Consider the following 10,810-nt stretch of genomic DNA (forward strand, 5'->3'; position numbering starts at 1 on the left):
ATTACGTTTTCTGCAACATTTTTTATTGTAGCTTTTAAGATGTCGCCAATTTTAACTGTACCCCAAGTCTTCGTACAATTTTGTAGAAAGTATTCCACATCACGCAAACTGAATATATTTTTATTTACACAACAAATTTGCAAATCACTATTTGGTGGATGTATGTTCATTTGAGCAAGAAGTAAATCGTTAAAATCTGATAACAGACGTATGGGCACAAGTCCCTTCATGTAGCTAGTTTCGTTTGCTTCTTCGTCATATTCTATTTTTATCTCTAACCCAGAATCAAGATTGTTAACAACTGTAGCAGGACATATTTCGCCCATTTTAAAAACAGAATCTACTAAACCAAGTGAGATTTGTTCATCCTTCCTAGCAGCTATGCGAAATTGCATTGTTTGGCCAACATAAAAATTATCCATCTCATTTGATAGCTCTGTGTTTAATTGCTGACGATGAAGTACTCCTTTAATGTTATTAAAAAATTTTACAAGTATGTTATTTTTATTGTGTGAAACTACAGTGCCACTATAGACTTTATTTTTTTCAGCATCTGCCAGTGAAGTTAATATTTTGCAATTTTTTACCATATATTCTGGCCGATTAGTAAGGTATAAATTTTTGTATTGTGTATTGATGGCTACAATTCGGCAACGTACCTTTGAGTCAATTTCCAAGTGCTTGGAAGTAGGAGCCAAAAATAATTTTTCTATAATTCCTATAAAGACAAATTTAGAGAAAATTAAATAAAAAATTTATTTGTTGTTTATTTGAAAAAACAAAAAAAATTTTGGAAGGTATCAAATGTCATATATTATGTAGTTTACATAGAAAAGAATGGAGGGTAAAAACTTCACTGTATACTATTATCTGCTCGACGAAGCAAGATCATAAAGCTAAAGGGATTATAGGAACTAAGTTTATTTGATAAGGCTTTTAAATCTGAACAAACCAAGAAACAATCATTAACTAGTTCTAAAAACCTTATTTGTAATTATTTGTAACTTAATGGGGAACTGACAAGTGCATGTCATATCCTAACAACCAACATCTTTACAGATACTTTCATTATTTATTTTTCAACAATCGCTATTAGTTTCTACATTAATAAACACTAAGGTTCGAATATCACTAATATTACTAATTTTGAATATCGTGTCGAAGGCCACGTTAACTATTACTATTAAATAAATATTTTGCAAATGCTTCTTATTGAAAAGCAAAGAAAAATATTATCTTGACACACTCTTTTAATTTTAATAATGGTATTTGAGTGGTTTTATAAGTAGTCAAGTCCACATATTTGAACCATTGTTGTTATAGTAACTCACTGGCTGGAGTTACTATCGGCACTAAGCCACTGAACGTTATGATAGGAATATTCATTTTCTTATTTGGCACTACAGTTCAGTGTTAACCTTGGCCTCCTTATAGAATTATTAAATTCTATTTATTAATCTTAAAGGATCGTGTGATGATAACACAGCAGTTCTGATTTAAGCTAATTTGGCTTAAAGGCCTTAAAACAACACTAAGACCGCGAACTGACTAACATTTAATTATTTTTTTATAAACAATTAAATTCTCAGCATAGTAAGCTCTTGACAGCAAGGACTTCGCTTGCTTTTTGATTAGATTGCCATATACCTGCTTGCATCCTTGAATCCATTAAAAGATTCACATTTCATATGTTCGATATACAAATTTATGCATTAATGATAAGGAGTGAAGTATGCAGATCTAAGGTCAATTATTGCTTAGTTTTATGAAGTGATAAATAATAATCCAGTCACGGCGTAGAGAGGGCTTATGAAAAAATCTCGCAGTTAATAGAGAGTAAAAGTACTCAAGTGCACGGGTTCAACTAGCCTAAAGACAATAATAGGAGTGAAGACATCACAAACTAAATGGACCCTCCATTTCAAATATCATATATTATGTAGCTTACATAGAAAAAAATGGGGACAGTATGATAACTATGGTATATCAAGAAAAAACATTTTTTTTTATGTTTAATGGCTTCTATATATAATAATTTAAATTTTACCTTTCATTCTACCTATTTGCACGTTATATCCTTCTACTTTCTCATTAATTCCTTTTATTACAGCTGTTACGAAATCACCAGGTTTCACATCATCTAAAGTAAACACCTTTTCGGTGATAACTTTAGAATCATCTGTACATATATACATTGAATCCATTAAATCGTAGTCAAGTACACGAACTGTTAGCTTTGTTTTTTTGGCATACTTTGCAAGCATTTCATCTTGATCATAATTTCCTTTATAATTCGCTTTGATGCTTTTGTACGATATAATGCCCTTAAATTTATTATTTAAAATCAATATCACACCACCAGTTCCTACATGATGTACTCTTGCATTTTCTATAATATCGCCGCGTTTAAATTCCGTTCGCAAAGCTGCTTCCTTTCCATTATCTTCTTCTTCTATATCTTGCGTTCTTTCCAAATTTAATGTTAAATACACAAGTTTAGTTAGTGGCATGACATAGAGTATACGCGCCTTCAGTTTAGTTTTCAATTCATAATCTTCTGGTAGTGCCAAAGGCTCTTGTAGCTGATGTTCATTTATATAAGCAGTGAACGCTTCATTCATTATAGTACCTTGCAAGCCATCTTTTAGTTTTTTAGTTACGTTAAACTGTACAATACTGCCTGGTAATAAATAATCTAGATTCGCTTCCAACTGATTTTTGATGTTTAGTGAAGCTGTATCTAACTGCTTACATATACATGTACTAGCTGCTTTATCTGATGTAATTTTTTCGACTTTAAGAAAGATCAATTCTCCGACTGATGGAGCTGTTTTTGCCTTTTCCTTTGGTAAAAAACATCGCAATCCTTTTATTCCAGTTTCTATTATAAAGCCATGTTCTTGAATTTCTTCAATTGCGCCATTAAAAATGAAACCCTTTTTAATGTTATTGTGCAGTAAATCGGCATGAACTACTGAAGGTTTTAACGAAATATTAACTTCAACATTTTTGCGTGTGATTTGCTTCAGTTCCTGCACACGTCCATAAACAAGTTGACCGACCGTATATAATTCGTTCAGAGGTTTGTAATTATTGGCACTATCTGTTTTCTCCACAAACTCTCTAGCAACCTTCGTATATGCATCCGAAATTTGTAATGCATGTACTTGTGCCGATATGCGTCCAGGTAAAGATATTCTGAGATTTAAATTATTAATAGATTTAATTACCCCCAATATAAGCATGCTCTCCTGTATGGTCTCATAGTTAAGCAATTCTGCTGAGATTGTTTCGATTACATTTTTCTCATCATCCTCGTTAATAATTTCCTTTTTCGGCTTAGTTTTTTTTACTTTCTTCTGAACTGCTCCAAAAACCTGTAAATTACATTTAAAATTAACAACAATGTGCTTGGTTTTTTCAATTCATATAACTTACAATGTCTTGTTTTGGCTTTTCTGCTTGGTTCTCTTTAGGTGCTAAACCACCCCGAGGAAAACTTTTTTCTTTAACAGTCATTTTAATGAACTATTTTATCTTCATTTATTAATCTCAAACTATATTGTTAATACTTTAAAAATGCGAAAATCAACTAATGATACAAAACGCACGTGCGGCACCAAAACAATACCGCGCTTACACTTGCAATTTTGGCTTGACAGTGTTAAAACACTTTTGCTTACAGCGTCAAACAAACCTTTTGCAGAATTAAAGCAAACATGTGAAGTTTTCAATTGATGTGACTTTCCCAATCCAGATTCAATTTTTGTGCAATTATTATTTTATTATTAGTAAATCTTGAGCGAAATTAATAACACTTGGGATTAATTTATAACACTCTTGATATTTTCCCAGAGTAGCAAGATCACCCTGAAATTAAAAGCCGTTTTATATGACTTGGAAAGTTAAAAGTAACTTAAGCATGATATAGACGATGAAATTTGTTTGCAAACAAGGTTTGCTGGCTATCAAATTGCATCGTCTATACTCAAGTTTGCAAACCAAAATTTGGTTTGCAAACTAGTTTGCAGTGAAATTAAAATTTTTCAATTATTTGTTAAGTTTGCAAACTCGTTTGCTTGTGTATATCGAAATTTGCAAACTTCTCATAATTTAAGAATTTTGGTGAGCGTCGGACAACCAAAGATTACGGAAAAAAATTATTAATTTTTGGTAAAAAGAAAAATAAATGAAAAATAATTAAAAAATTGCTAGACATTAGACAATTATTGAAGAAGTTTATATATTTTAAAAATTATTTTGTGCTAAAAACATTTTTATAGTAAGCTTTAATACTTAAACAATTATTATATGCATAAAAATTTTAAAATGTAACATATTAAAAAATTGAAACAAAAATAATTTTAGTTTAAAAAATGAAATAAATAACAGGTTGCTATGATCATCACCTCAATTTCTTCAGTTTCAATTATTGTTTTGCACTCTGTACTTGCTCCGCTGTTGATATGAACGCTGTAGAAAATAAATCAAAATGAAGTTTGCCAACCTTGTTTCAAAGTGTATAGCAAAGCGCATATTCGGTTTGCAAATTTGGTTTGCAAACAAATTTCATCGTCTATATCATGCTTTAATTTAATATATGCATTTATAAAAAGGTTTTTTCGAACAGTAGTGAAATACAACAACAAAAATTTTATTTTTTATATTTTTTTAATTAATGAATTTTTGGCTGACCATACAGCTGTTTCGAGTATTGTCAAATACCCATCATCAGTGGTCTTGGAAATAATTCTTGTATTTAGGTCGTGTGCGAGTTAGGCTAAGTTGATGCTAAGCCAAATGGGAGATTTTTTGGAATTTTTTGCACTGCACACATTTTGCCATTTATCAACACGTATCGACACATCAATACATTAAGTCTGTTCCACGAGCTACTCATAGTAACTTTGAGTAAACACTGTGTATACACAAGCGCGTTCCACCAGCAAATTTTCAAGTATTTTTGTGTAAATTTTACTTCTGTTTTACGCAACTTAGCCTAACTCGCACACGACCTTAATTATTCGTAAATAATTATTTTTGAGACTGCAAGTACCAGGAATCGATATATGTATTTATGAAATATATAATTATCTACACTATTGCAAAAACGTTAGATTACTGAAAAATGTTTAATTAGATTAAAAAATTTGACAGATCGAGTAAATCTAGATTGAATTCAGATTAACCAACCGAAAACGCCAAAAGTATATATATTACTTTCACTATGCACTGCTTCGTTCTAACATTAAGAATAAAATGCTTATGAAAATGTAAAATAGAAAATATCAAATATTATAAGAAAAATATTATGCAGAATTGGTTTTCTCATCTTTTCGACAGCATCAAAACAAGCAAAATTTCAATTTACTGCATGCAAATGTAAATGTAAATGTAAACATAGTACAATAATATCTTTTTAATAGCATAGGAAATCAATGCTGTTACAAAACTCATCACAGCTGATGAAGTTGTTTGATAATAGTAAACACTATAGTTTTAGTTTTAATTCTTTACTTTCATATACTTTCCAAATTATACATTTTTTAAAGACAATAATTTAAAAAATGATTAATAACATGTGTTAGAAAATTTTATATTAAATACCATGTTGTGATTCTACTATTTTATAATCAGAAACCGATGGTGCAGCATCTGTCATTATCGTGAAATACTTAAAGATACTGATACAAATTTGTAAGCCTGATTCACCTATTCAATGTGGCATTATACTAAAATAGATTGTTATAATCTATTAAGCTATGTTCAGACAGCCAAAGTTTCCTTAGTTGCGAAAAAATGAAACTAAGTTAGTTTCGAAAGTGTTCATACTGCCCCAAATTAAGGATAACATATGTTTTTTGTTTACAAATGGAATTACATGCTTAAAACACTATTTGTATTTGGGATATTTTAAAATTCGATATTTAAATTTAAAAATTTGATTTTTGAAATAATATAAAAATAAATAAAAATTATAATATAGGAAAAAATGAATAATAATATGGAACTCTTATTAAAATATATTTTTCAAAATATTTGCCATCGTCATTCTACTGCAAAAATAATAAGTAGCGCTTTAGACAATGAATTACAATTGGTGAAGCAAAACATTGCTACTTGAAATCAACAAATGGAAGACTGTTATAAAGCTATACTACTTGGAACTACGTCATCTGTACCAAGACCATTTTGGAAATGTGTAAATATAGCACCGTACATTGAAATGATATTTAATTTTTTTTTTATAGAACCGGCAATCAGCATTTTGGAACATGTGCTTTCACACGAAGATGTTTTTAAAACACATTTCCTTGTAACTCGAAAAAATTTTTTAGTTCTGTGTGAGTTGTTAAAATCTTCACAAAAAAGGACACTAATTGGCGTAATCTGCGTAATTCCTCTTGACAAAAGAATCGCAATTGCTTTGTGTGCGTTAGGATCTTCAGAGGAATACAGGGTAGTGTGTGAATTATTTGCCGTTGGCAAATCCAAAATATGCACAATTGTATTGGTTTTTTGCAGAATGGTATAGGAAGTAATGTCACCTAGATATTTAAGAAGATTTCCATTAATACAAGAAACCGTGACAGAATGCATAGAAGGTTTTGAACTTCCCGGATTTCCACAATGTTTAGGAGCCCTTATTGGAAAAAATAAAAAAATTGTGACATCCATAGTTTTATTTTTTTAAATTATATATATTTCTTAATTCTGTAATTGATATATTAGAAATCAGCGGTAAATGAATTTTAAATAGTAATTTAAGATATTCCTTAACTAATTTTATCCTAGATTATTTATAACAAATATATATAAGATTTGCATGCCATAATAAATAATCTTACAAAGCAATGGAAAATGTAATCATATTGATAATGTTTATGAATTATTCGTAATAGTACAATAACATAACAAATAAAAATGTCTATATGGTAAAGAAGTCTGAGTAGTAATTTGAAACGTGAATTTTGTTTTTTCCGAAGTATTGCAACTCCAAATTTTTGTAGTGTATAATGCAATAATATCCTCCGTAACACGTGTTATTAATGCATCTAACTCATTATTTTTCAATTTTGAAATCCATAGATTTTCAAGAGTGTTCTTGTGCAAAGTGCAAGGAGTTGTACAAAGTGCAACATTTTAAAAAAATGTTATAATATTTAGAGTAACATACAGGACGTTCTTAATTTTTATATCAGGAACAGCAAGTTTTAAAATAATAATAACTTCATTAGCAATTGGACTAATGGTATCGTCTATGTGTGAAGCGCTCGTGCAGCTCCGGCTGGAATCTTCAAAAAATATAAGTAAGTTATTGATATTATACAGTATAACTCACTTCATTCAGATTTACAATGAGAAAAATGTCTTTTCTTACAAAAGTATTTTATTTAACTTTTGTACTTTGCAATTGCGTATCCATAATCGAACTCCGCTTCTTGTGAACACCGCTCTACTTTCTATTTTAACTGGCTTCATAACATTACTTTCAAAATATTATCCCGGTTTAATTAAAGTCAGTTGTTTTTAAAAATACATGTTACTTTTTCGTTATCTCAACTTTATCTTTTGCTTAAAATTTATCTTTTACTTAGTTGAAAATTCCCTTAATTATATGCTTCATTTCAGCGAAATTAAGGACGTGTGCGAGTTAGGCTAAGTTGATTCTAAACCAAATAGGAGATTTTTTGGGATTTTTTGCACTGCATACATTTAACCATTTATCAACACGTATCGACACATCACGAAGATGAAACTAAGATTTTTGCGAAATTAAGGTGTGTATAAACAGTATATTACTTTTTGAGGTTTACCTGACTTAAAATTATAAGAGATATGCATGGAATAAAAATTTTTACGATAGTTTAAAGGGAGCAGTGTATAACTTAATTAGAAAAATCAATCGATATATGTTTAAAACATATAAAGTTATTTTTTACTTTTATAAAGTTTTATTTTTTTCTTTATTGCCATTAAAACTTTTTGTTGAAATTATTAAGCTTATACGGAATTTACATTGGCCGAAAAGCTCTTCATGGCATTTTGACAGTTTGAGAAAGCTGCTCTTGACATATTTGCATTTTCTTGAAAACGATGCACCTCTTTTAAGAACTTCTATTTCCCAAGAAATAATTAATCGAAGTTAAAAATATGTTTTAAGTTTATATTGTAAGGTTTGAAGTCATATTTAACCTTCATGCAACATTTTTTTTGGCATAGAATCAAATCAACAAAATCAAATCAACAGGCAAGTTGAAAAATCAGGTGTTTGAAATGAGAACAAACGAATTACAACGAATGTAAACACTTTAAAATGGCTCATTCAAAATGGACCATTTTCGGCCGATGTAAACGCCATATTAATCGTTAACAAATACTATTGGTCAACATTTGTGATTAAAGGCACTATTATACATGTGTTATACTTAGAGTACTGTATTTTTTAATAATGTTCTATAAGGCCGTGTGAGAGTTCGAGTAAATGTATGTAAAGTAAATTGAAATTTCCTAGGGATCTTTTGCACTGCACTTATGTAAATATTTATTTCTTTATTTATTGGACTTATTTATTAATTTTTTTTTATTATTATAATTCTGGTAAATACCAATATTCACTGCTAACCGACATAATTTCAATTTACCATCAATTTACTTGAACTCACACACGTCCATGAGTCCATAATATATAACTTACCTATCTATTAAATATTTCATTGTTTAAATGGAAAGACGGTAACCCTATACGCCGGTTTCACTCTATTATTTTGATTAGCGCCGCATGTTTTTGTATATTCTTTTCTGATAGCTTTGTAAGTTATAAAAATGCAAACATTAAGGGAGTACACGCGTAAAACTAGACGTGGGAATGTATTAAAGGTGAATATATATAATATAAATTAATTTCAGTTTTTCTAAAAATATTAAATGATATTAGGTTGTACGTGAACACTACTTACGGGATGACCTTAGTTGCGGTTCAGATATTTGCAATGTTTGCAACCGTCAAGATGCACCACCTGTACTATTACGTGAAAGAATGTTGCGAAGCACACTATTTGATTTTCCACATTATATAGTGCTGGATAGTAATATTATATTGGATCAGATAGATGTACTCGAAGAAGACGTTCTGTGTAATGTTATTATATTTGCGACTGTAATGAATGAAGTCCGAAAGAAGAGTTCAGTAATATACAAGCGTTTCAAAAATGTTTTACAACTTAAAACAAGAGGATTTTATGCTTTCATCAATGAACATCATAAGTAGGTCAATTATAAATGTACTTTTATAAATTAAGTGATTTGTTGCTTATATACGTATATATGTATGAATATTTTTCAGGATTTTAAACAAAAAGGAATGTTTTACACATTTATCACGAAAATATTAAAAAACATGGATGAACTACATCCATGTTCTTTCCATCCCTATTCATATTCATATCTTTATAAATAACAATTAATTTGATACAAGATAATTTGTCTACAGTATGTGATGGCTTGTAATTTTTATTATATGAATTTTTTTTACAGAGATACCTATGTGGAACAAATGCCCAATGAATCTTCTAATGATCGTAACGATCGCGCTATTAGAGTTGCTACAAAATGGTATGATAAACATTTGCTTGATTCTCAACAAAGTAATTCATTCAAAAGGTCTGGTCAACCTCAGACGCGTGTGGTTTTCATAACAGACGATGCTGCATGTCGTGAAATCAGTAAAAATGAAGGTATACTTGCATGTACTGCAGAAGAGTATATAAGTTCTTTGTCAGATTATCCATTACTTGTTGACAAACTTGCACGTAAATCTTTCGATAGTGAAAAGCCTTCTTTACCAGTCTATCCTAGTCATCTTACAATGGTTGAGATTCATGAAGGTATCAGAACAAAACGTTTCTTGCAAGGTAATTTTCAAGCTTCAAGAGAAAATTACTTGGAAGGCAATGTTTCTGTTGAAGGCTACGACAATCCAGTAAGCTATATCATATTAAATATTTATAGTTGCTAAATAAATACATTTTTACGTTTATTACAGATACTTTTACAAGGGCGTGAGGCTATGAATCGTGCTGTTGATGGCGATATAGTAGCTATTGAACTCTTGCCAGAAGCCGAGTGGTCCACGCCAAGTGAGATTGTACTAGAAGAAGTAGAGAATATCGAAGGTTTAGAAGATCAAAAAATTGCCGAAAGGGAGATGGATATGTTTAAGAACACTGTTAGTAAAATCTCTGAGGAAAAGCGACCAACTGGTAGAGTCATAGGTATAATACGTCGCAAATGGCGCCAATACTGTGGTATATTACAAAAAAGTGTTCTTGAAAATACGAACCGTCATATTTTTGTACCAGCTGATCGTAAAATTCCACGCATACGTATTGAAACACGGCAGTCAAAGAAACTATTAGATCAACGTATTGTGGTTGCTATAGATAGTTGGCCAAGATTCTCTCGCTATCCAAATGGGCATTTTGTTCGCTCCCTAGGGCCTTTAGGTGATATTAAAACAGAAAACGAAGTAATATTACTTGAGCATGATGTACCGCACAGTAAATTCTCGGAAGAGGTTTTGAGTTTCTTACCAAAATTGCCATGGACAATTACTAATGAAGTAATATGCAAAATATATACAATAATAAAAAATAATTTATGTTAAAAAATATAAAATAAATTAAAATAACAAATATTTTTATAAATTTAAAGGACTACGAGAAACGTGTTGATTTACGTGACCTTTACATATGTTCCGTTGATCCACCTGGCTGCACAGATATTGATGATGCTTTACATTGTCGTAGTT

General features: G+C 30.2%; 3 protein-coding genes across 3 annotated transcripts in view; 1 reads left to right on the top strand and 2 right to left on the bottom strand.

Annotated features, from left to right (window-relative positions):
* Nucleotides 1-3,862, bottom strand: part of LOC119682126 (protein RRP5 homolog) — a 4,056-nt gene extending 194 nt beyond the window's left edge. The window contains exons 1-3 of the mRNA XM_038095493.1: nucleotides 3,439-3,862; nucleotides 2,048-3,377; nucleotides 6-718 (exon numbers count right to left, since the gene is read on the bottom strand). Of these exons, the coding sequence (XP_037951421.1) occupies nucleotides 6-718; nucleotides 2,048-3,377; nucleotides 3,439-3,519 (2,124 nt within the window). The 5' untranslated portion in view covers nucleotides 3,520-3,862. The remainder of the gene's footprint in view (nucleotides 1-5; nucleotides 719-2,047; nucleotides 3,378-3,438) is intronic.
* LOC119676000 (zwei Ig domain protein zig-8) overlaps nucleotides 1-10,810 on the bottom strand; it is a 336,138-nt gene that overhangs the window by 79,009 nt on the left and 246,319 nt on the right. The gene's annotated exons all lie outside the window — the stretch shown is intronic.
* Nucleotides 8,762-10,810, top strand: part of LOC119683194 (exosome complex exonuclease RRP44-like) — a 23,764-nt gene continuing 21,715 nt past the window's right edge. The window contains exons 1-5 of the mRNA XM_038096822.1: nucleotides 8,762-8,880; nucleotides 8,939-9,267; nucleotides 9,538-9,982; nucleotides 10,046-10,621; nucleotides 10,714-10,798. Of these exons, the coding sequence (XP_037952750.1) occupies nucleotides 8,827-8,880; nucleotides 8,939-9,267; nucleotides 9,538-9,982; nucleotides 10,046-10,621; nucleotides 10,714-10,798 (1,489 nt within the window). The 5' untranslated portion in view covers nucleotides 8,762-8,826. The remainder of the gene's footprint in view (nucleotides 8,881-8,938; nucleotides 9,268-9,537; nucleotides 9,983-10,045; nucleotides 10,622-10,713; nucleotides 10,799-10,810) is intronic.

The sequence above is a fragment of the Teleopsis dalmanni genome, chromosome 2, assembly GCF_002237135.1.
Source record: "Teleopsis dalmanni isolate 2A chromosome 2, ASM223713v2, whole genome shotgun sequence".
Taxonomy (NCBI): Eukaryota; Metazoa; Arthropoda; class Insecta; order Diptera; family Diopsidae; genus Teleopsis; species Teleopsis dalmanni.